At 59.5% G+C, this 26,484-nt stretch overlaps 1 protein-coding gene across 2 annotated transcripts in view; it reads left to right on the forward strand.

Moving 5' to 3' along the window:
* PFAS (phosphoribosylformylglycinamidine synthase) overlaps positions 1-26,484 on the forward strand; it is a 99,958-nt gene that overhangs the window by 47,818 nt on the left and 25,656 nt on the right. For both annotated transcript variants that reach the window (XR_016461090.1, XM_090129480.1), the window contains exons 13-21: positions 1,772-1,928; positions 4,152-4,213; positions 6,456-6,617; positions 10,971-11,084; positions 12,719-12,850; positions 17,140-17,370; positions 19,649-19,829; positions 23,638-23,721; positions 25,626-25,781. Coding sequence is in view for 1 of the 2 variants with exons in the window: in XM_090129480.1 (XP_089985606.1) it covers positions 1,772-1,928; positions 4,152-4,213; positions 6,456-6,617; positions 10,971-11,084; positions 12,719-12,850; positions 17,140-17,370; positions 19,649-19,829; positions 23,638-23,721; positions 25,626-25,781 (1,279 nt within the window). In the remaining variant the exon portion in view is untranslated. The remainder of the gene's footprint in view (positions 1-1,771; positions 1,929-4,151; positions 4,214-6,455; positions 6,618-10,970; positions 11,085-12,718; positions 12,851-17,139; positions 17,371-19,648; positions 19,830-23,637; positions 23,722-25,625; positions 25,782-26,484) is intronic.

Raw genomic sequence — 26,484 nt, forward strand, 5'->3', positions numbered from 1 at the left:
CTATAAGACCCCATAAAGCCCCCAAATGCCCCCAAATCCCCCCCAATTCCCCCATAATGCCCCCATAAGACCCCATAAAGCCCACAAATGTCCCCAAATTCCCCCCCAATGCCCCCATAATGCCCCTATAAGACCCCCATAAAGCCCCCATAATGCCCCTATATGACCCCATAAAACCCCAAATGCCCCCAAATTCCCCCCAGTGCCCCCATAATGCCCTATAAGACCCCCATAAAGCCCCCAAATGCCCCCAAATCCCCCCCAATTCCCCTATAATGCCCCCATAAGCCCCCCATAAAACCCCAAATGCCCCCAAATCCCCCCCAATTCCCCTATAATGCCCCCATAAGCCCCCCATAAATCCCCAAATGCCCCCAAATTCCCCCCAATGCCGCCATAATGCCCTCTAATGCCCCCCAATTCCCCCATAATGCCCCCATAAGACCCCCATAAAGACCCCATAATGCCGCTATAAGACCCCATAAAGCCCCCAAATGCCCCCAAATCTCCCCCAATTCCCCTATAATGCCCCCATAAGACCCCATAAAGCCCCCAAATGCCCCCCAGCTCCCACCCAATGCCCCCATAATGCCCTCTAATGCCCCCCAATTCCCCCATAATGCCCCCATAAGACCCCCATAAAACCCCAAATGCCCCCAAGTTCCCCCCAATGCCCCCATAATGCCCCCCAATGCCCCATAATGCCCCCATATGACCCCATAAAGCCCCCGAATTCCCCCCCAATGCCCCCATAATGCCCCTATAAGACCCCATAAAGCCCCCAAATGCCCCCCAGCTCCCACCCAATGCCCCCATAATGCCCTATAAGCCCCCCATAAAACCCCAAATGCCCCTAAATCTCCCCCAATTCCCCTATAATGCCCCCATAAGACCCCATAAAACCCCCAAATGCCCCCAAATTCCCCCCAGTGCCCCCATAATGCCCCTATAAGACCCCATAAAGCCCCCAATCCCCCCCCAATGCCCCCCTAATGCCCTATAAGACCCCTTAAAGCCCCCAAATGCCCCCAAATCCCCCCCAATTCCCCTATAATGCCCCCATAAGCCCCCCATAAAACCCCAAATGCCCCCAAATTCCCCCCAATTCCCCCATAATGCCCTATAAGACCCCCATAAAGCCCCCATAATGCCCCTATAAGACCCCATAAAACCCCAAATGCCCCCAAATTCCCCCCAGTGCCCCCATAATGCCCCTATAAGACCCCATAAAGCCCCCAATCCCCCCCCAATGCCCTCATAATGCCCTATAAGACCCCCATAATGCCCCCGAATTCCCCCCCAATGCCCCATAATGCCCCTATAAGACCCCATAAAGCCCCCAAATGCCCCCAAATTCCCCCCAATTCCCCCATAATGCCCCCATAAGCCCCCCATAAAACCCCAAATGCCCCCAAATCCCCCCCAATTCCCCCATAATGCCCTATAAGCCCCCCATAAAACCCCAAATGCCCCCCAATTCCCCCCAATGCCGCCATAATGCCCTCTAATGCCCCCCAATTCCCCCATAATGCCCCCATAAGACCCCCATAAAGCCCCCATAATGCCGCTATAAGACCCCATAAAGCCCCCAAATGCCCCCCAGCTCCCACCCAATGCCCCCATAATGCCCTCTAATGCCCCCAATGCCCCCATAATGCCCCTATAAGACCCCATAAAGCCCACAAATGCCCCCCAATGCCCCCCTAATGCCCTATAAGCCCCCCATAAAGCCCCCAAATGCCCCCCCCCCACCCAAATTTCCCCCCCCCAGGTCCAGGGTGACAACTCAGAGGAGCGCGACATGGGGGCAGTTCAGAGGGGGGACCCCGAAATGGAGCAGAAACTGAACCGAGTTTTACGGGGCTGCGTGGAGAGCGGAGCCCAAAACCCCATCTGTAGCATCCATGATCAGGGGGCGGGGGGCAACGGTATGGGGGGGGGTCCGGGGGGGGGTATGGGGGGTCCTGGGTGGGGTTATGGGGGGTTATGGGGGGGATATGGGGGGGATATGGGGGGGTATGGGGGTCCTGAGGGAGGTTATAGGGGGGATATGGGGGGATATGGGGGTCGTGGGGGGGGTTATGGGGGGATATGGGAGGATATGGGGGTCCTGGGTGGGGTTCTGGGGGGGATATGGGGGTCCTGGGGGGGATATGGGGGGATATGGGGGGGTATGGGGGTCGTGGGGGGGGTTATGGGGGGATATGGGAGGATATGGGGGTCCTGGGTGGGGTTCTGGGGGGGATATGGGGGGATATGGGAGGATATGGGGGTCCTGGGTGGGGTTATGGGGGGGATATGGGGGTCCTGGGGGGGATATGGGGGGATATGGGGGGGTATGGGGGTCGTGGGTGGGGTTATGGGGGGGATATGGGGGTCCTGGGGGGGATATGGGGGGATATGGGGGGGTATGGGGGTCGTGGGTGGGGTTATGGGGGGGATATGGGGGGATATGGGTGGGTATGGGGGTCCTGAGGGAGGTTATAGGGGGGATATGGGGGGATATGGGGGTCGTGGGGGGGGTTATGGGGGGGTATGGTGTGATATGGGGGTTCTGGGGGGTTTATGGGGGGGGATATGGGGGGATATGGGTGGGTATGGGGGTCCTGAGGGAGGTTATAGGGGGCATATGGGGGGATATGGGGGTCGTGGGTGGGGTTATGGGGGGGATATGGGGGGATATGGGGGGGTATGGGGGTCCTGAGGGAGGTTATAGGGGGGATATGGGGGGATATGGGGGTCGTGGGGGGGGTTCTGGGGGGGATATGGGGGGATATGGGGGGGTATGGGTGTCCTGGGGGGGGATATGGGGGGGTATGGGGGTCCTGGGTGGGGGGATATGGGGGGGATATGGGGGGATATGGGGGTCCTGGGTGGGGTTATAGGGGGGATATGGGGGTCCTGGGGGGGATATGGGGGGATATGGGGGGATATGGGGGTTCTGAGGGAGGTTATAGGGGGGATATGGGGGGATATGGGGGTCCTCGGTGGGGTTCTGGGGGGGATATGGGGGGATATGGGGGGATATGGGTGTCCTGGGGGGGGATATGGGGGGGTATGGGGGTCCTGGGTGGGGTTATGGGGGGGATATGGGGAGGTATGGGGGTCGTGGGGGGGGTTCTGGGGGGGATATGGGGGGATATGGGGGTTCTGAGTGGGCTATGGGGTCCTGGGGGGAGTATGAGGGGAGATATGGGGGTCGTGGGGGGGTTTATGGGGAGATATGGGGGTTCTGGGGGGGATATGGGAAGGTTATGGGATTGTTATGGGGTTGCTATGGGGTTATGGGGTTGTTATGGGGTTATGGGGTTGTTATGGGGTTGCTATGGGGTTGCTATGGGGTTATGGGGTTGTTATGGGGTTATGGGGTTGTTATGGGGTTGTTATGGATTTATGGGGTTGTTATGGGGTTGCTATGGGGTTGCTATGGGGTTATGGGGTTGTTATGAGGTTATGGGGTTGTTATGGGGTTGCTATGAAGTTATGGGGTTGCTATGGGGTTGCTATGGGGTTTTGGGGTTGTTGTGGGGTTGTTATGATATTATGGGGTTGTTATGGGGTTGTTATGATGTTATGGGGTTGTTGTGGAGTTGCTATGGGGTTATGGGGTTGTTATGGGGTTGCTATGGGGTTGCTATGGGGTTATGGGGTCGTTATGAGGTTATGGGGTTGTTATGGGGTTCTGGGGTTGCTATGGGGTTCTGGGGTTGCTATGGGGTTGCTATGGGGTTTATGGGGTTGCTATGGGGTTATGGGGTTGTTATGAGGTTATGGGGTTGCTATGATGTTTTGGGGTTGCTATGGGGTTATGGGGTTGTTATGGGGTTGCTATGGGGTTGCTATGGGGTTCTGGGGTTGCTATGATGTTATGGGGTTGCTATGGGGTTGCTATGGGGTTATGGGGTTGTTATGAGGTTATGGCGTTGCTATGAGGTTATGGGGTTGCTATGGGGTTGCTATGGGGTTGCTATGGGGTTGCTATGGGGTTATGGGGTTGCTATCGGGTTTATGGGGTTGCTATGGGGTTATGGGGTTGCTATGATGTTATGGGGTTGCTATGGGGTTGCTATGGGGTTCTGGGGTTGCTATGGGGTTGCTATGGGGTTCTGGGGTTGCTGTGGGGTTTATGGGGCCGCGGTTCCCGCCCGCAGGGAACGTCCTGAAGGAGATCTGTGACCCCGCGGGGGCCGTCATCTACGCCAGCCGCTTCCAGGTACGGGACCCACAGCTCCGCCCCATAGAGAGCCCTGCCCCATAGCTGCCCCATACAGACCCCCTGCCCCATAACACCACCCCATAGAGACCCCCTGCCCCATAGAGACCCCTGGCCCCATAACTGCACCCCATAGAGACCCCCTGCCCCATAGCTGCCCCATACAGACCCCCTGCCCCATAACCCCGCCCCATAGAGACCCCCTGCCCCATAGCTGCCCCATACAGACCCCCTGCCCCATAACCCCGCCCCATAGAGACCCCCTGGCCCCATAACTCTGCCCCATAGAGACCCCCTGCCCCATAGAGAACCCTGCCCCATAACTCTGTCCCATAGAGACCCCCTGCCCCATAACTGCACCCCATAGAGACCCCCTGCCCCATAGAGACCCCCTGCCCCATAACTCTGCCCCATAGAGATCCCCTGCCCCATAACTGCCCCGTAGAGACCCCCTGCCCCATAGAGACCCCCTGCCCCATAACTCCGCCCCATAGAGACCCCCTGTCCTGCCCCATAGAGATCCCCTGCCCCATAACTGCCCCATAGATACCCCCTGCCCCATAGAGACCCCCTGCCCCATAACTCCACCCCATAGAGACCCCCTGCCCCCATAACACCACCCCATAGAGACCCCCTGCCCCATAACTCCGCCCCATAGACACCCCCTGTCCTGCCCCATAGAGACCCCCTGCCCCATAACCCCACGCCATAGAGACCCCCTGCCCCCATAACACCACCCCATAGAGACCCCCTGCCCCATAACTCTGCCCCATAGAGATCCCCTGCCCCATAGAGACCCCTGGCCCCATAACTGCACCCCATAGAGACCTCCTACCCCATAGAGACCCCCTGCCCCATAATTCTGCCTTATAGAGACCCCCTGCCCCATAACACCACCCCATAGAGACCCCCTGCCCCATAGGGACCCCTGGCCCCATAACTGCACCCCATAGAGACCCCCTGCCCCATAGAGACCCCCTGCCCCATAACTCTGCCCCATAGAGACCCCCCGCCCCATAGAGACCCCCTGCCCCATAGAGACCCCCTGCCCCATAACAGTTGCCCCCCCAACCCCATAATGGCTGCCCCCCAACCCCATAGATTCCCCAACCCCATAACCCATGGATGCCCCCCAACCCCACAGATCCCCCCAAACCCCATAACAGGTGCCCCCACAACCCCACAGATCCCACTGATCCCCCAAGCCCCATAACCCACGGGTGCCCCAACCCCACAACAGTTGCCCCCCAACCCCACAGATCCCCCCTACCCCATAACAGGTGCCCCCCCAACCCCATAGATTCCCCAACCCTACAGATCCCCCAAACCCTATAACCCACAGGTCCCCCCAACCCCATAACAGTTGCCCCCCAACCCCAAAGATTCCCCCAACCCCATAACAGTTGCCCCCCCAACCCCATAATGGCTGCCCCCCAACCCCATAGATTCCCCAACCCTACAGATCCCCCAACCCCATAACCCACAGGTACCCCCAAACCCCATAGATCCCCCCAACCCCATAACAGTTGCCCCCCAACCCCATAGATTCCCCCAACCCCATAACAGTTGCCCCCCAACCCCAAAGATTCCCCCAACCCCATAACCCATGGATGCCCTCCAACCCCACAGATCCCCCCAACCCCACAACAGTTGCCCCCCAACCCCAAAGATTCCCCCAACCCCATAACCTATGGATGCTCCCCAACCCCATAGATCCCACCAACCCCATAACAGGTGCCCCCCAATCCCACAGATCCCCCCAACCCCATAATGGATACCCCCCGATCCCATAATGGCTGCCCCCCAACCCCATAAACCACAGGTGCCCCCAACCCCATAACAGTTGCCCCCCAACCCCATAGATCCCCCCAACCCCATAACAGTTGCCCCCCCAACCCCATAATGGCTGCCCCCCAACCCCATAGATTCCCCAACCCTACAGATCCCCCAACCCCATAACCCACAGGTAGCCCCAAACCCCATAGATCCCCCCAACCCCATAACAGCTGCCCCCCAACCCCAAAGATTCCCCCAACCCCATAACAGTTGCCCCCCAACCCCAAAGATTCCCCCAACCCCATAACCCATGGATGCCCTCCAACCCCAAAGATTCCCCCAACCCCATAACCCATGGATGCCCCCCAACCCCACGCAACCCCTCACCCCCTTCCCTTCCCCATCCCCTACCCTATGGGTCACCCCCCCACCCCTCCTCCTGACCCCATAAACTTATGGGGTGCAGCGTGGGGACCCGACGCTGAGCGTCCTGGAGTTATGGGGTGCGGAGTACCAGGAATCCAACGCCCTGCTGGCGCGACCCCAAGGGATGGAGCTGCTGAGGGCTTTGGGGCGCCGCGAGCGCTGCCCTATAAGCGTCGTGGGGACCATCACTGGAGATGGCAGGGTATGGGGTCAGGGGGGGCTTTGGGGTCAATGGGGGATTTGGGGTCATTGGAGAGATTGGGGTCAATGGGGGCTTTGGGGTCAATGGGGTCAATGGGGACATTGGGGTCAATGGGGGCTTTGGGGTCAATGGGGTCAATGGGGGCATTGGGGTCAGTGGGGGCATTGGGGTCAGTGGGGGGATTGGGGTCAATGGGGACATTGGGGTCAATGGAGTCAATGGGGGCATTGGGGTCAGTGGGGTCAATGGGGACATTGGGGTCAATGGGTTCATTGGGGGCATTGGGGTCAATGGGGTCAATGGGGGCTTTGGGGTCAATGGGGGCATTGGGGTCAATGGGGGCTTTGGGGTCAATGGACTCATTGGGGTCAATGGGCTTTGGGGCGCCGCGAGCGCTGCCCTATAAGCGTCGTGGGGACCATCACTGGAGATGGCAGGGTATGGGGTCAATGGGGGCTTTGGGGTCAATGGGGTCAATGGGGACATTGGGGTCAATGGGGGCTTTGGGGTCAATGGGGTCAATGGGGGCATTGGGGTCAGTGGGGGCATTGGGGTCAATGGGGGCATTGGGGTCAGTGGGGGCATTGGGGTCAATGGGGGCATTGGGGTCAGTGGGGGGATTGGGGTCAATGGGGAGATTGGGGTCAGTGGGGGCTTTGGGGTCAATGGGGTCAATGGGGACATTGGGGTCAATGGGGGCTTTGGGGTCATTGGGGTCAATGGGGACAATGGGGTCAATGGGGGCATTGGGGTCAATGGGGACATTGGGGTCAATGGGGGCTTTGGGGTCAATGGGGGCTTTGGGGTCAATGGGGGCTTTGGGGGCTTTGGGGTCACTGGGGTCAATGGGGACAATGGGGTCAATGGGGGCATTGGGGTCAGTGGGGGGATTGGGGTCAGTGGGGGGATTGGGGTCAATGGGGAGATTGGGGTCAATGGGGGCTTTGGGGTCATTGGGGTCAATGGGGACAATGGGGTCAATGGGGACATTGGGGTCAATGGGGGCTTTGGGGGCTTTGTGGTCAATGGGGTCAATGGGGACAATGGGGTCAATGGGGACATTGGGGTCAGTGAGGGCATTGGGGTCAATGGGGAGATTGGGGTCAATGGGGTCAATGGGGGCATTGGGGTCAATGGGGACATTGGGGTCAATGGGGACATTGGGGTCAATGGGGGCTATGGGGTCATTGGGGTCAATGGAGACATTGAAGTCATTGGGGTCAATGAGGACATCGGGGTCAATGGGGTCAGGGGGGGCTTTGGGGTCAGTGGGGACATTGGGGTCAATGGGGGCTTTGGGGTCAATGGGGGCATTGGGGTCAATGGGGACATTGGGGTCAATGGAGTCAATGGGGGCATTGGGGTCAGTGGGGTCAATGGGGACATTGGGGTCAATGGGGTCAATGGGGGCTTTGGGGTCAATGGGGGCTTTGGGGTCAATGGAGACATTGAAGTCATTGGGGTCAATGGGGGCTTTGGGGTCAATGGGGGCATTGGGGTCAATGGGGGCTTTGGGGTCAATGGAAACATTGGGGTCAATGGGCTTTGGGGCGCCGCGAGCGCTGCCCTATAAGCCTCGTGGGGACCATCACTGGAGATGGCAGGGTATGGGGTCAGGGGGGGCTTTGGGGTCAATGGGGGATTTGGGGTCAATGGGGGCTTTGGGGCTATTGGGGTCAATGCGAAGATTGAAGTCAATGGGGACATTGGAGTCAATGGGGGCATTGGGGTCAATGGGGGCTTTGGGGGCTTTGGGGTCAATGGAGACATTGAAGTCATTGGGGTCAATGGGGTCAATGGGGGCTATGGGGTCAATGGGGTCAATGGGGACATTGGGGCCAATGGGGGGATTGGGGTCAATGGGGTCAATGGGGGCTTTGGGGTCATTGGGGTCAATGGAGACATTGAAGTCATTGGGGTCAATGGGGTCAATGGGGGCTATGGGGTCAATGGGGTCAATGGGGACATGGGGGCCAATGGGGGGATTGGGGTCAATGGGGTCAATGGGGGCTTTGGGGTCAATGGGGTCAATGGGGGCATTGGGGTCAGTGGGGGGATTGGGGTCAATGGGGAGATTGGGGTCAGTGGGGGCTTTGGGGTCAATGGGGACATTGGGGTCAATGGGGGGATTGGGGTCAATGGGGTCAGGGGGGCTTTGGAGTCAATGGGGGCTTTGGGGTCAATGGAGACATTGAAGTCATTGGGGTCAATGGGGACAATGGGGTCAATGGGGGCATTGGGGTCAATGGGGGCTTTGGGGTCAATGGGGGCATTGGGGTCAATGGGGGCTTTGGGGTCAATGGACTCATTGGGGTCAATGGGCTTTGGGGCGCCGCGAGCGCTGCCCTATAAGCGTCGTGGGGACCATCACTGGAGATGGCAGGGTATGGGGTCAGGAGGGGCTTTGGGGTCAATGGGGGATTTGGGGTCAATGGGGGATTTGGGGTCAATGGGTCAATGGGGGCTTTGGGGTCAATGGAGTCAATGGGGGCTTTGGGGTCAATGGGGTCAATGGGGGCTTTGGGGTCAATGAGGACATTGGGGTCAGGGGGGCTTTGGAGTCATTGGGGGCATTGGGGTCAATGGGGGCTTTGGGGTCAATGGGGTCAATGGGGGATTTGGGGTCAATGGGCTTTGGGGCGCTGCGAGCGCTGCCCTATAAGCTTTGTGGGGACCATCACTGGAGATGGCAGGGTATGGGGTCAGGGGGGGCTTTGGGGTCAATGGGGGATTTGGGGTCATTGGGGTCAGGGGGGCTTTGGAGTCAATGGGGGCTTTGGGGTCAATGGGGACAATGGGGTCAATGGGGGCATTGGGGTCAATGGGGGCTTTGGGGTCAATGGGGTCAATGGAGACATTGAAGTCATTGGGGTCAATGAGGACATCGGGGTCAATGGGGTCAATGGGGGCTTTGGGGTCAATGGGGACATTGAAGTCATTGGGGTCAATGAGGACATCGGGGTCAATGGGGTCAATGAGGACATCGGGGTCAATGGGGTCAATGGGGGCTTTGGGGTCAATGGGGAGATTGGGGTCAATGGGGTCAATGGGGACATTGGGGTCAATGGGGAGATTGGGGTCAGTGGGGGGATTGGGGTCAATGGGGGATTTGGGGTCAATGGGGACAACGGGGTCAATGGGGTCAATGCGAAGATTGAAGTCAATGGGGACATTGGGGTCAATGGGGGCTTTGGGGTCAATGGGGGCTTTGGGGGCTTTGGGGTCAATGGGGAGATTGGGGTCAATGGGGGCTTTGGGGTCAATGGGGTCAATGGGGACATTGGGGTCATTGGGGGCTTTGGGGTCATTGGGGTCAATGGAGACATTGAAGTCATTGGGGTCAATGGGGACATTGGGGTCAATGGGGGCTTTGGGGTCATTGGGGGCTTTGGGGTCATTGGGGTCAATGGAGACATTGAAGTCATTGGGGTCAATGGGGACATTGGGGTCAATGGGGTCAATGGGGGCATTGGGGTCAATGGGTGCATTGGGGGCTTTGGGGTCAATGGGGACATTGGGGTCAATGGGGGCTTTGGGGTCATTGGGGGCTTTGGGGTCATTGGGGTCAATGGGGACAATGGGGTCAATGGGGACATTGGGGTCAATGGGTTCAATGGGGGCTTTGGGGTCAATGGGGGGATTGGGGTCAATGGGGGATTTGGGGTCAATGGGGCTTTGGGGCTATTGGGGTCAATGCGGAGATTGAAGTCAATGGGGACATTGGGGTCAATGGGGCCATTTGGGGCCATTTTGGGGTCACTTTTGGGGTCACTTTTGGGGTTTTTCTGTGCCCCCCCCCCCCAGGTGGTGTTGGTGGATGGGGGGGGTCCCACGAGGGGCTGCATTTGGGGTCAGTGGGGTATTGGGGTCAATGGGATCAATAGGGGACAATAGGGATCAATGGGGTCAATGGGGCCATTTGGGGTCAATGGGGTCTTTGGGGCCATTTGGGGTCACTTTTGGGGTCACTTTTGGGGTTTTTCTGTGCCCCCCCCCAGGTGGTGTTGGTGGATGGGGGGGGTCCCATGAGGGCCTCATTTGGGGTCAGTGGGGTTAATAGGGGACAATGAGGGTCAATGGGGTCAATGGGGCCATTTGGGGTCAATGGGGCCATTTGGGGTCACTTTTGGGGTCACTTTTGGGGTTTTTCTGTCCCCCCCCCCAGGTGGTGTTGGTGGATTGGGGGGGGTCCCAGGAGGGGCTGCATTTGGGGTCAGTGGGGGCATTGGGGTCAATGGGGTCTTTGGGCCATTTGGGGTCAATGGGATCTTTGGGGTCAATGGGGCCATTTGGGGCCATTTGGGGTCACTTTTGGGGTCACTTTTGGGGTTTTTCTGTGCCCCCCCCCCCCAGGTGGTGTTGGTGGATGACCTGGAGGCGCCGGTGGAGGAGGGGGGGTCCCACGAGGGGCTGCCCACCCCCGTCAACCTGAAGCTGGAGTGGGTGCTGGGGGGCATGCCCAGAAAGGTGAGGGGGGGGCACCCCAAAATTGGGGGGGGGGGTCCTGAAAAGGTGGAGGACCTTAAAATGTGGGGAAGGGTCCCAAAGTGGGGGGGACCCCAAAATTGGGGGGGGTCGTAAAAAGGTGGAGGACTTTAAAATGTGGGGAGGGGTCCCAAAGTGGGGGTGAGAACCCAAAATTGGGGGGGGTCGTAAAAAGGTGGGGGACCTTAAAATGTGGGGAGGGGTCCCAAAGTGGGGGGGGGACCCCAAAAATGGGGGGGGGGTCCTGAAAAGGTGGACCCCTCTGATTGGAGCCTCCCCCCCCCCTCTAATTACCCCCCCACCACTAATTACCCCCCATTTCCCCACAAACCCCCAGGAGTCCCACCTGCAGCGCACCCCCCACTAATTACCCCCCCCATAATTAATTACTGACCCCTCATTAACAACCCCCAGGAGTTCCACCTGTAGACGACCCCCCCAATCAGAGCCCCCCCTCTAATTACCCCCCCTCCCCCTGCACTAATTACCATCCCTCTACTAATTACCCCCCATTTTCCCCCAAACCCCCAGGATTCCCACCTGCAGCGGACCCCCCACTAATTACCCCCCCATAATTAATTACAGACCCCTCATTAACAACCCCCAGGAGCTCCACCTCCAAACAACCCCCCCCAGTTGGAACCCCTGCACTAATTACTCCCCTCCACTAATTACCCCCCCCATTTTCCCCCAAACCCCCAGGATTCCCACCTGCAGCAGACCCCCCACTAATTACCCCCCCCCCCAATTAATTACCGACCCCTAATTACCGCCCCCCAGGAGTTCCACCTGACGACGACCCCCTCTAATTGGAGCCTCCCGCCCCCCTCTAATTACTCCCCTCCACTAATTACCTCCCCCATTTTCCCCCAAACCCCCAGGATTCCCACCTGCAGCGCACCCCCCACGAATTACCCCCCCCTAATTAATTACCGACCCCTAATTACCGCCCCCCAGGTTTTTGGAGCCTCCCCCTCCCTCTAATTACCCCCCCTGCACTAATTACCCCCCATTTTCCCCCTAACCCCCAGTAGTCCCACCTGCAGCGAACCCCCCGCTAATTACCCCCCCCCTAATTAATTACCGACCCCTAATTAACGACCCCCAGGAGTTCCACCTGCAGACGACCCCCCCCAGTTGGAACCCCTGCACTAATTACCCCCCCCCCACCACTAATTACCCCCCATTTTCCCCCCAACCCCCAAGAGACCCACCTGCAGCGAACCCCCCGCTAATTACCCCCCCCCCCCCAATTAATTACTGACCCCTAATTACCGCCCCCCAGGAGTTCCACCTGCAGATGACCCTCCCCTCTAATTGGAGCCTCCCCTCCCCCACTAATTACCCCCCCTCCACTAATTACCCCCCATTTTCCCCCCAACCCCCAGGATTCCCATCTGCAGCGGTCCCCCCGCTAATTACCCCCCCATAATTAATTACTGACCCCTCATTAACGACCCCCAGGAGTTCCACCTGACGACGACCCCCCCCCCCTCTAATTACCCCCCCTGCACCCCCATTTTCCCCCCAACCCCCAGTAGTCCCACCTGCAGCGGCCCCCCCCTTAATTAACCCCCCCCCTAATTAATTACCGACCCCTAATTACCGCCCCCCAGGAGTTCCACCTGACGACGACCCCCCCGTTGCTCCGCCCGCTCTCTTTGCCCCCCGGCCTTTCGGTGCCGGCAGCCCTGGAGCGGGTGCTGAAACTGCCGGCGGTGGGCAGCAAGCGCTACCTCACCTCCAAGGTGCGTCATGCGTGTGTCATGCGTGTGTCACGCGTGTGTCATACGTGTGTGTCACACTTGTGTAGTGTGTGATCTATGTGTGTGGTGTGTGTCTGAATGGAGCGAGTGCTGAAACTGCCGGCGGTGGGCAGCAAGCGCTACCTCACCTCCAAGGTGCGTCATGCGTGTGTCATGCGTGTGTCATACGTGTGTCATGTGTGTTATGTGTGTGTCACACGTGTGTGGTGTGTGTCTGAGTGGAGCGAGTGCTGAAAGTGCCAGTGGTACCTCACCTCCAAGGTGCGTCATGCGTGCGTCATGCGTGTGTCATGCGTGTGTCATACGTGTCATAGATGTGTCGTGTGTGTCGTGTGTGTGGTGTGTGTCTGACTGGAGCGGGTGCTGAAGCTGCCTGCTGTACCTCACCTCCAAGGTGCGTCATGCATGTGTCATGCGTGTGTCATACATGTGTCATGCGTGTCATATATGGCCCATGAGTGTGTCGTGTGTGTGTCACACGTGTGTGGTGTGTGTCTGAGTGGAGCGGGTGCTGAAGCTGCCTGCTGTACCTCACCTCCAAGGTGCGTCATGCGTGTGTCATGCGTGTGTCATGCGTGTGTCATGCATGTGTCGTGTGTGTGTCGTGTGTGTGACATACGTGTGTGGTGTGTGTCTGAGTGGAGCGAGTGCTGAAACTGCCGGCGGTGGGCAGCAAGCGCTACCTCACCTCCAAGGTGCGTCATGCGTGTGTCATGCGTGTGTCATGTGTGTGTCATTCGTGTGACATGTGTGTGTCCTGTGTGTGACATACGTGTGTGGTGTGTGTCTGAGTGCAGCGAGTGCTGAAACTGCCAGCAGTACCTCACCTCCAAGGTGCGTCATGCGTGCGTCATGCGTGTGTCATGCGTGTGTCATACGTGTCATAGATGTGTCGTGTGTGTCGTGTGTGTGGTGTGTGTCTGACTGGAGCGGGTGCTGAAGCTGCCTGCTGTACCTCACCTCCAAGGTGCGTCATGCGTGTGTCATGTGTGTGTCATCTGTGTGTCATGAGTGTGTCATGTGTGTGTCATGCGTGTGTGGTGTGTGTCTGAGTGGAGCGGGTGCTGAAGCTGCCTGCTGTACCTCACCTCCAAGGTGCGTCATGCATGTGTCATGCGTGTGTCATGCGTGTGTCATGCGTGTCATATATGGGCCATGAGTGTGTCATGTGTGTGTCACACGTGTGTGGTGTGTGTCTGACTGGAGCGAGTGCTGAAAGTGCCAGTGGTACCTCACCTCCAAGGTGCGTCATGCGTGTGTCACGCGTGTGTCATGCGTGTGTCATACATGTCATAGATGTGTCGTGTGTGTCGTGTGTGTGGTGTTTGTCTGAGTGGAGCGAGTGCTGAAACTGCCGGTGGTGGGCAGCAATGGTGACTCACCTCCAAGGTGCGTCATGCGTGTGTCATGCGTGTGTCATGCGTGTGTCATACTTGTCATAGATGTGTCGTGTGTGTGGTGTGTGTCCGAGTGGAGCGGGTGCTGAAACTGCCTACTGTACCTCACCTCCAAGGTGCGTCATGCGTGTGTCATGTGTGTGTCATGCGTGTGTCATACGTGTGTCATGTGTGTGTCATGCGTGTCATATATGGGCCATGAGTGTGTCGTGTGTGTGTCACACGTGTGTGGTGTGTGTCTGAGTGGAGCGGGTGCTGAAGCTGCCTGCTGTACCTCACCTCCAAGGTTCGTCATACGTGTGTCATGCGTGTGTCATGTGTGTGTAGTGTGTGTCACGTGTCCCCATACCCCCCCTAACCCCATATCTCCCTTCCTGACCCCATAACCCCCTCTCAGACGCCATAATCCCCTCCCAGACCCCATAACCCACTCTCAGACCCCATATTTCTCTCTCAGACCCCATAACCCCCCTTCCTGACCCCATATCTCCCTTCCTGACCCCATAACCCCCCTCCCAGACCCCATACCCCCATTCCTGACCCCATATCCCCCTCCCAGACCCCATAACCCCCATTCCTGACCCCATATCCCCCTCCCAGACCCCATACCCCCATTCCTGACCCCATATCCCCCTCCCAGACCCCATAACCCCCATTCCTGACCCATACCCCCCCCTTCCTGGCCCCATATCCCCCTCCCAGACCCTATACCCCCCTTCCTGACCCCTTATCTCCCTTCCTGACCCCAAATCTCCCTCCCAGACCCCATACCCCCCCTTCCTGACCCCATAAACCCCTCCCAGACCCCATACCCCCCTTCCTGACCCCATACCCCCGTTCCTGACCCCATACCCCCCGTTCCTGACCCCTTATCTCCCTTCCTGACCCCATACCCCCCTTCCTGACCCCATACCCCCATTCCTGACCCCATATCTCCCTTCCTGACCCCATATCCCCCTCCCAGACCCCATACCCCCCCTTCCTGACCCCATACCCCCCTCCCACACCCCATACCCCCTGTTCCTGACCCCATAAACCCCTCCCAGACCCCATATCCCCCTCCCAGACCCCATACCCCCATTCCTGACCCCATATCCCCCATTCCTGACCCCATACCCCCCTCCCACACCCCATACCCCCTGTTCGTGAACCCATATCTCCCTTCCTGACCCTATACCCCCGTTCCTGACCCCATACCCCCCTTCCTGACCCCATATCCCCCTCCCAGACCCCATACTCCCCCTCCCAGACCCCATACCCCCATTCCTGACCCCATACCCCCTGTTCCTGACCCGATACCCCCCTCCCAGACCCCATACTCCCCCTCCCAGACCCCAGACCCCCCTTCCTGACCCCATATCCCCCATTCCTGACCCCATACCCCCCTCCCACACCCCATTCCCCCTGTTCCTGAACCCATATCTCCCTTCCTGACCCTATACCCCCGTTCCTGACCCCATACCCCCCTTCCTGACCCCATATCCCCCTCCCACACCCCATACCCCCATTCCTGACCCCATACCCCCTGTTCCTGACCCGATACCCCCCTCCCAGACCCCATACTCCCCCTCCCAGACCCCAGACCCCCTTCCTGACCCCATACCCCGCTTCCTGACCCCATACCCCCCTCCCAAACCCCATACCCCCTGTTCCTGACCCCATATCTCCCTTCCTGACCCCATATCCCCATTCCTGACCCCATACCCCCTGTTCCTGACCCCATACCCCCCTTCCTGACCCCATATCCCCCTCCCAGACCCCATACCCCCCCTTCCTGACCCCATATCCCCCTCCCACACCCCATACCCCCTGTTCCTGACTGCATACCCCCATTCCTGACCCCATACCCCCATTCCTGACCCCATAACCCCCCTCCCGGACCCCATAACCCACTCTCAGACCCCATATCTCCCTTCCTGACCCCATATCTCCCTTCCTGACCCCATGCCCCCTCCCAGACCCTATACCCCCCTTCCTGACCCCATACCCCCCTCCCACACCCCATACCCCCTGTTCCTGACCCCATATCCCCCTCCCAGACCCCATACCCCCATTCCTGACCCCATACCCCCCTTCCTGACCCCATACCCCCCTCCCAGACCCTATACCCCCCTTCCTGACCCCTTATCTCCCTTACTGACCCCATACCCCCCCCCTTCCTGACCCCATATCCCCCTCCCAGACCCTATACCCCCCTTCCTGACCCCTTATCTCCCTTCCTGACCCCATATCTCCCTCCCAGACCCCATACCCCCCCTTCCTGACCCCATACCCCCCTCCCAGACCCCATACCCCCCCTTCCTGACCCCATACCCCCCTCCCAGACCCCATACCCCCCTTCCTGACCCCATATCCCCCATTCCTGACCCCATACCCCCATTCCTGACCCCATATCCCCCCTTCCTGACCCCATACCCCCTGTTCCTGAACCCATATCTCCCTTCCTGACCCCATAACCCCCCTCCCAGACCCCATAACCCACTCTCAGACCCCATATCTCCCTTCCTGACCCCTTATCTCCCTTCCTGACCCCATAAACCCCTCCCAGATGCCATATCTCCCTTCCTGACCCCCCTTCCTCACCCCGTACCCCCCTCCCACACCCCATACCCCCTGTTCCTGACCCCATATCTCCCTTCCTGACCCCATATCCCCCTCCCAGACCCCATACCCCCCCTTCCTGACCCCATACCCCCCTTCCTGACCCCATACCCCCATTCCTGACCCCATACCCCCCCTTCCTGACCCCATACCCCCATTCCTGAACCCATATCTCCCTTCCTGACCCCATATCCCCCGTTCCTGACCCCATAGCTCCTTTCCTGACCCCATACCCCCCTTCCTGACCCCATACCCCCTTCCCCCCCCCCCCAGGTGGACCGTTCGGTGACAGGCCTGGTTGCCCAGCAGCAATGCGTGGGTCCCCTTCACACCCCGTTGGCAGACGTGGCCGTTGTGGCCCTTTCCCATTTTGGGATTATAGGGGCGGCGACGGCGATAGGGGAACAACCCCTAAAAGGGCTCCTGGATCCCGCAGCCGGAGCCAGGCTGGCGCTTTGTGAGGCCATCACCAACCTTTGTTTTGCACGGGTCACGGATCTGAGGGTGGGTTTGGGGTCGGGGGGGTGGGGGTGGGGGCTGTGGGGTCACTGGGGTGGGTGTGGGGGCAGTGGGGTGGGTATGGGGTCAGTGGGGTGGGTGTGGGGTCAGTGGGGTAGGTGCTGGGTCAGGGGGGTGGGTATGGGGTCAATGGGGTGGGTGTGGGGTCAGTGGGGGCAGTGGGGTGGGTGTGGAGGCAGTGGGGTGGGTATGGGGTCAATGGGGTGGGTGTGGGGTCAGTGGGGTGGGTGTGGGGGCAGTGGGGTGGGTATGGGGTCAATGGGTTCAGTAGGGTGGGTGTGGGGTCAGGGGGGTGGGTGTGGGGTCAATGGGGGCAGTGGGGTGGGTATGGGGTCAACGTGGTGGGTTTGGGGTCAGTGGGGTGGGTGTGGGGTCAGTGGGGGCAGTGGGGTGGGTTTGGGGTCAGGGGGGTGGGTGTGGGGTCAATGGGGTGGGTGTGGGGTCAGTGGGGGCAGTGGGGTGGGTTTGGGGTCAGGGGGCTGGGGGTGGGGGCTGTGGGGTGGGTATGGGGTCAATGGGTTCAGTAGGGTGGGTGTGGGGTCAGGGGGGTGGGGGTGGGGTCAATAGGGGCAGTAGGGTGGGTATGGGGTCAGTAGGGTGGGTGTGGGGTCAGGGGGGTGGGTATGGGGTCAATGGGGTGGGTGTGGGGTCAGTGGGGTCACTGGGGTGGGTATGGGGTCAGTGGGGTGGGTGTGGGGGCAGTGGGGTGCGTATGGGGTCAGTAGCAGCAGTAGGATAGGTATGGGGTCAGAGGGGTGGGTATGGGGTCAGTAGGGTGGGTATGGGGTCAGTGGGGTGGGTGTGGGGTCAGTGGGGTGGGTATGGGGTCAGTAGGGTGGGTGTGGGGTCAATAGGGGCAGTGGGGTGGGTTTGGGGTCAGGGGAGTGGGTGTGGGGTCAATAGGGGCTGTGGGGTGGGTGTGGGGTCAATGGGGGTCACTGGGGTGGGTATGGGGTCAGTGGGGTGGGTGTGGGGTCAGGGGAGTGGGTATGGGGTCAGTAGGGTGGGTGTGGGGTCAGTGGGGTGGGTATGGGGTCAGTGGGGTGGGTGTGGGGTCAATGGGGTGGATATAGGGTCAATAGGGGCAGTGTGGGGTCACTGGGGTGGGTATGGGGTCAGTGGAGTGGGTATGGGGGCAATGGGGTGAGTGTGGGGTCAATAGGGGCAGTGGGGTGGGTATGGGGTCAGTGGGGTGGGTGTGGGGTCAATAGGGGCAGTGGGGTGGGTGTGGGATCGGTGGGGTGGGTGTGGGGTCAATGGGGGCAGTGGGGTGGGTATGGGGTCAACGTGGTGGGTTTGGGGTCAATGGGGTAGGTGTGGGGGCAGTGGGGTGGGTGTGGGGTCAGGGGAGTGGGTATGGGGTCAGTGGGGTGGGTGTGGGGGCAGTAGGGTGGGTGTGGGGGCAGTGGGGTGGGTGTGGGGGCAGTGGGGTGGGTATGGGGTCAATGGGGTCAGTGGGGTGGGTGTGGGATTAATGGGGTGGGTGTGGAGTCCTGACCCCATAACCCCCTCCCATAACCCCCCTGTAACCCCTCCATGACCTCTGACCCCCCGTGTCCTCTGACTCCTCCATGACCCCATATCCCACCCATGCCCCCACATGACCCCATACTCCCCCACCCCCAAGAACTTCTCATGACCTCTGACCCCTCCATGACCTCTCACCCCCCTCTGACCTCCGACTCCTCCATGACCCCATATCCCCCCATAACCCCCCCATGACCCCCCCATAACCCCCTGCCCCTCCATAACCCCTCATGACCTTTAACCCCCCCATGGCACTTGACCCCCCATGACCTCTGACCCCTCAGGACCTCTGACCCCTCCATGACCTCTCACCCCCCTCTGACCTCCGACTCCTCCATGACCCCATATCCCCCCCATGCCCCAATATCCCCCATGATCCCATCACCCCTATGACCTCTGACCCCATGACCCATGACCCACCATGACCTCTGACCCCCCTCTGACCTTTGACTCTTCCATGACCCCATATACCCCCCCACGACCCTACACCCCATATCCCCCCCATGCCCCAATATCCCCCATGACCCCATGACCTCTGACCCCATGACCCGTGACCCCTCCAAGACCTCTGACCCCTCCATGACCTCTGACTCTTCCATGACCCCATATCCCCCCATAACCCCCCCATGACCCCATAACCCCCCGCCCCTCCATCACCCCTCATAACCTTTTAACCCCCCCATGACACTTGACCCCCCCGTGACCTCTGACCCTCCCGTGACCTCTGACCCCGCAGGACGTGAAGTGCTCGGCCAATTGGATGTGGGGGAGCAAAGCTGGGGGGGAGGGGGCGGCGCTGGTGGCCGCCTGCAAGGCGATGGTGGGCGCCATGGAGCAGCTGGGGGTCGCCGTGGATGGAGGCAAAGATTCCCTCAGCATGGCGGCACGAGTGGGGAACGACACCGTCATGGCGCCCGGTGGGTCACGTGGTCAGGGGTCATGGGGTCACGGGGGTCAGGGGTCGTCGGGGAGTATGGGGTTAAAGGGGGTTATGGGGTCATTATGGGGTTATGGGGCTCAGTGTGGTGGCATGAGTGGGAAATGACACCAACATGGCGCCCAGTGGGTCACGTGGTCAGGGGTCAAGGGGTCATGGGGGTCAAGGGGTCATGGTGGGGTCACGTGGTCATGGGGTCTTGGGGTGGTTATGGGGTCATTATGGGGTCATGGTGGAGATTCAACATGGCGGCACGTGTTGGAAATGACAGCAACATGGCGCCCGGTGGGTCATGTGGTCAGGGGTCATGGGGTCAGGGGGTCAGGGGTCGTCGGGGAGTATGGGGCTATAGGGGGTTATGGGGTCATGGTGGGGTTATGGGGTCATGGGGGAGATTCAACATGGCGGCACGTGTTGGAACAGACACCATCATGGCGCCCGGTGGGTCATGTGGTCAGGGGTCGTGGGGTCACGGGGGGGTCAGGGGTCAATGGGGAGTATGGGGTTATAGGGGGTTATGGGGTCATTATGGGGTTATGGGGACTCAGGGTGGTGGCATGAGTGGGAAATGACACCAACATGGCGCCCAGTGGGTCACGTGGTCAGGGGTCAAGGGGTCATGGGGGTCAGGGGTCATCGGGGAGTATGGGGTTATAGGGGGTTATGGGGTCATGGTGGGGTTATGGGGTCATGGTGGAGATTCAACATGGCGGCATGAGTGGGAAATGACACCAACATGGCGCCCGGTGGGTCACGTGGTCAGGGGTCAAGGGGTCACGGGGGTCAGGGGTCATTGGGGAGTATGGGGTTATAGGGGGTTATGGGGTCATTGTGGGGTTATGGGGCTCAGTGTGGTGACATGAGTGGGAAATGACACCAACATGGCGCCCGGTGGGTCACGTGGTCAGGGGTCAAGGGGTCATGAGGTCAGGGGTCGTCGGGGAGTATGGGGTTATAGGGGGTTATGGGGTCTTGGTGGGGTTATGGGGTCATGGTGGAGATTCAACATGGCGGCAGGTGTTGGAACAGACACCAACATGGCGCCCGGTGGGTCACGTGGTCAGGGGTCATGGGGTCACAGGGGGGTCACGTGGTCATGGTGGGGTCACGTGGTCATGGGGTCCTGGGGGGGTTATGGGGTCATTATGGGGTTATGGGGACTCAACATGGCGGCATGAGTGGGAAATGACAGCAACATGGCACCCGGTGGTTCACGTGGTCAGGGGTCAAGGGGTCACGGGGGTCAGGGGTCATTGGGGAGTATGGGGTTATAGGGGGTTATGGGGTCATGGTGGGGTTATGGGGTCATGGTGGAGATTCAACATGGCGGGACGAGTGGGGAACGACACCGTCATGGCGCCCGGTGGGTCACGTGGTCAGGGGTCATGGGGTCACGGGGGTCAGGGGTCGTCGGGGAGTATGGGGTTAAAGGGGGTTATGGGGTCATTATGGGGTTATGGGGCTCAGTGTGGTGGCATGAGTGGGAAATGACACCAACATGGCGCCCAGTGGGTCACGTGGTCAGGGGTCAAGGGGTCATGGGGGTCAAGGGGTCATGGTGGGGTCACGTGGTCATGGGGTCTTGGGGTGGTTATGGGGTCATTATGGGGTCATGGTGGAGATTCAACATGGCGGCACGTGTTGGAAATGACAGCAACATGGCGCCCGGTGGGTCATGTGGTCAGGGGTCATGGGGTCAGGGGGTCAGGGGTCGTCGGGGAGTATGGGGCTATAGGGGGTTATGGGGTCATGGTGGGGTTATGGGGTCATGGGGGAGATTCAACATGGCGGCACGTGTTGGAACAGACACCATCATGGCGCCCGGTGGGTCATGTGGTCAGGGGTCGTGGGGTCACGGGGGGGTCAGGGGTCAATGGGGAGTATGGGGTTATAGGGGGTTATGGGGTCATTATGGGGTTATGGGGACTCAGGGTGGTGGCATGAGTGGGAAATGACACCAACATGGCGCCCAGTGGGTCACGTGGTCAGGGGTCAAGGGGTCATGGGGGTCAGGGGTCATCGGGGAGTATGGGGTTATAGGGGGTTATGGGGTCATGGTGGGGTTATGGGGTCATGGTGGAGATTCAACATGGCGGCATGAGTGGGAAATGACACCAACATGGCGCCCGGTGGGTCACGTGGTCAGGGGTCAAGGGGTCACGGGGGTCAGGGGTCATTGGGGAGTATGGGGTTATAGGGGGTTATGGGGTCATTATGGGGTTATGGGGCTCAGTGTGGTGACATGAGTGGGAAATGACACCAACATGGCGCCCGGTGGGTCACGTGGTCAGGGGTCAAGGGGTCATGAGGTCAGGGGTCGTCGGGGAGTATGGGGTTATAGGGGGTTATGGGGTCTTGGTGGGGTTATGGGGTCATGGTGGAGATTCAACATGGCGGCAGGTGTTGGAACAGACACCAACATGGCGCCCGGTGGGTCACGTGGTCAGGGGTCATGGGGTCACAGGGGGGTCACGTGGTCATGGTGGGGTCACGTGGTCATGGGGTCCTGGGGGGGTTATGGGGTCATTATGGGGTTATGGGGACTCAACATGGCGGCATGAGTGGGAAATGACAGCAACATGGCACCCGGTGGTTCACGTGGTCAGGGGTCAAGGGGTCACGGGGGTCAGGGGTCATTGGGGAGTATGGGGTTATAGGGGTTATGGGGTCATGGTGGGGTTATGGGGTCATGGTGGAGATTCAACATGGCGGGACGAGTGGGGAACGACACCGTCATGGCGCCCGGTGGGTCACGTGGTCAGGGGTCGTGGGGTCACGGGGGGGTCAGGGGTCAATGGGGAGTATGGGGTTATAGGGGGTTATGGGGTCATTATGGGGTTATGGGGACTCAGGGTGGTGGCATGAGTGGGAAATGACACCAACATGGCGCCCAGTGGGTCACGTGGTCAGGGGTCAAGGGGTCATGGGGGTCAGGGGTCATTGGGGAGTATGGGGTTATAGGGGTTATGGGGTCATGGTGGGGTTATGGGGTCATGGTGGAGATTCAACATGGCGGCATGAGTGGGGAATTACACCGTCATGGCGCCCGGTGGGTCACGTGGTCAGGGGTCGTGGGGTCAGGGGGTCAGGGGTCGTCGGGGAGTATGGGGTTAAAGGGGGTTATGGGGTCATTATGGGGTTATGGGGCTCAGTGTGGTGGCATGAGTGGGAAATGACACCAACATGGCGCCCGGTGGGTCACGTGGTCAGGGGTCAAGGGGTCATGGGGGTCAAGGGGTCATGCTGGGGTCACGTGGTCATGGGGTCCTGGGGGGGTTATGGGGTCATTGGGGGAGTTATAGGGTCATGGGGTCATGGTGGGGTTACGGGGTCAGGGGTCACCATGGGGTCATGTTGGGGTCAAGGTGGGGTCACGGGGTCACCATGGGGTCATGGGGTCATGGTGGGGCCATGGTGGGTCACGGAATCACCATGGGGTCATGGGGTCATGGTGGGGTCACGGGGTCACCATGGGGTCATGGTGGGGTCATGGTGGGTCATGGGGTCACCATGGGGTCATGTGGTCATGGTGGGGTCACAGGGTCACCATGGGGTCATGGTGGGGTCACGGGGTCACCATGGGGTTGTGGGGTCCCGGTGGGGTCACGGGGTCATGGTGAGGTCACGGGGTCAGAGGTCACAGGGTCGATACGGGGTTATGGGGTCACGGTGGGGTCCCGGGTCACCGTAGGAATATGGGGTCAGGGCGGGGTTATGGGGGGGGGAGGGGAGGTCTGACCCATGACCTCTGACCCTGTGACCTCTGACCCCTTGACCTTTGACCCCAGGCACGCTGGTGATCTCCACGTACGCCGTCTGTCCCGACATCACGGCCACTGTCAGCCCCGACCTCAAATGTCCCAACGGGAGAGGTGGGCGACCCTACAGCCGACCCCATAAACCTTATAGGGTCCTATAGGCCACAGCCCCACCCCATAACCCTTATAGGGCCCTATGGGGCACAGCCCCACCCCATAACCCTTATAGGGCCCTATGGGGCACAGCCCCACCCCATAACCCTTATAGGGTCCTATAGGGCACAGCCCCACCCCATAACCCTTATAGGGCCCTATGGGGCACAGCCCCACCCCATAACCGTTTTATAGGGCCTTATAGGGCACAGCCCCACCCCATAACCGTTTTATAGGGCCCTATGGGGCACAGCCCCACCCCATAAACCTTATAGGGCCCTATGGGGCACAGCCCCACCCCATAACCCTTATATCCCCACCCCATAACCCTTTTATAGTGCCCTATAGGGCACAGCCCCACCCCATAACCCTTATAGGACCCTATAGGGCACATCTGCACCCCATAACCCTTATAGGACCCTATAGGGCACACAGCCCCACCCCATAACCCTTATAGGGCCCTATAAGGCACAGCCCCACCCCATAACCCTTATAGGGTCTTATAGGGTGCATATCCCCACCCCATAACCCTTATAGGGTCCTATAGGGCACAGCCCCACCCCATAACCCTTATAGGGTCTTATAGGGTGCATATCCCCTCCCCATAACCCTTATAGGGCCCTATGGGGCACAGCCCCACCCCATAACCCTTATATCCCCACCCCATAACCCTTTTATAGGGCCCTATAGGGCACACATCCCCTCCCCATAACCCTTATAGGGTCTTATAGGGTGCATATCCCCACCCCATAAACCTTGTAGGGTCCTATAGGGCACAGCCCCACCCCATAACCCTTATAGGATCTTATAGGATGCATATCCCCACCCCATAACCCTTATAGGGCCCTATAGGGCACAGCCCCACCCCATAATCCTTATAGGGTCCTATAGGACGCATATCCCCACCCCATAAACCCTATAGGGCCCTATAGGGCACAGCCCCACCCCGTAACCCTTACAGGGTCCTATAGGGCACAGCCCCACCCCATAAACCTTATAGGGCACATCCCCACCCCATAACCCTTATATCCCCACCCCATAACCGTTTTATAGGGCCCTATAGGGCACAGCCCCACCCCATAACCCTTATAGGACCCTATAGGGCACACAGCTCCACCCCATAACCCTTATAGGGTCTTATAGGGCACAGCCCCACCCCATAACCCTTATAGGGTCTTATAGGGTGCATATCCCCACCCCATAACCCTTATAGGGTCCTATAGGGCACAGCCCCACCCCATAACCCTTATAGGATCTTACAGGGTGCACATCCCTATAGGATTTCTCCCCTCCCCATAACCTTTCCATGACCCTATAGGGTTTCTCCCCACCCCATAACCCTTCCATGACCCCATAGAGTTTCTCCCCTCCCCATAACCTTTCCATGACCCTATAGGGTTTCTCCCCACCCCATAACCCTTATAGGACCCTATAAGATTTCTCCCCACCCCATAACCCTTCCATGACCCTATAGGATTTCTCCCCACCCCATAACCCTTCTATGACCCTATAGGTTTCGCCCCACCCTATAACCATTCGAGGACCCTATAGGGTTTCTCCCCACCCCATAACCCTTCCATGACCCTATAGGATTTCTCCCCACCCCATAACCCTTCCATGACCCTATAGGATTTCTCCCCACCCTATAACCATTCGAGGACCCTATAGGATTTCTCCCCACCCCATAACCCTTCTATGACCCTATAGGGTTTCTCCCCACCCTATAACCATTCCTGGACCCTATAAGGTTTTCTTCTCATCTCATAACCCTTCCATGGCCCTATAAGATTTCTCCCCACCCTATAACCCTTCCATGACCCTATAGGGTTTCTCCCCACCCCATAACCCCTTTTGGGATCTTATAGGGTCGCTGCTGTGGGTGGCCCTAAATCCGGGCCGGCACCGTTTGGGGGGCAGCGCTTTGGCGCAGGTTTATTCCCAAATAGGGGATTCCTGCCCCGACCTCGACGACCCTACAACCCTTGGGGCCGCTTTTAGGGTCACCCAGGAGCTGCTGCAAGGTGGGCACTTATGGGGTCGGGGTGGGGGGCGGGGGAGGGGGATATGGGGTGGGTGGAGGGGTTTTGGGGTCAGCAGGGGGGATATGGGGTCAGCGGGGGGATATGGGGTGGGTGGAGGGGTTTTGGGGTCATTGGGGGGATATGGGGTGAGTGGAGGGGTTTTGGGGTCAGTGGGAGGTATATGGGGTGGGTGGAAGGGATTTGGGGTCAGCAGGGGGGATATGGGGTCAGTGGGGGGATATGGGGTGGTTGGAGGGGTTTTAGGGTCAGCAGGGGGGATATGGGGTGGGTGGAGGGGTTTTGGGGTCAGTTGGGGGGGATTTGGGGTCAGCAGGGGGGATATGGGGTCAGTGGGGGGATATGGGGTGGGTGGAGGGGTTTTGGGGTCAGCAGGGGGGATTTGGGGTCATTGGGGGGATATGGGGTGGGTGGAGGGGTTTTGGGGTCAGTTGGGGGGGATTTGGGGTCAGCAGGGGGGATATGGGGTCAGTGGGGGGATATGGGGTGGGTGGAGGGGTTTTGGGGTCATTGGGGGGATATGGGGTGAGTGGAGGGGTTTTGGGGTCAGTGGGAGGTATATGGGGTGGGTGGAAGGGATTTGGGGTCAGCAGGGGGGATATGGGGTCAGTGGGAGGTATATGGGGTGGGCGGAAGGGATTTGGGGTCAGCAGGGGGGATATGGGGTCAGTGGGGGGATATGGGG

The sequence above is a fragment of the Phasianus colchicus genome, chromosome 36, assembly GCF_987193195.1.
Source record: "Phasianus colchicus chromosome 36, bPhaCol1.hap1.1, whole genome shotgun sequence".
Taxonomy (NCBI): Eukaryota; Metazoa; Chordata; class Aves; order Galliformes; family Phasianidae; genus Phasianus; species Phasianus colchicus.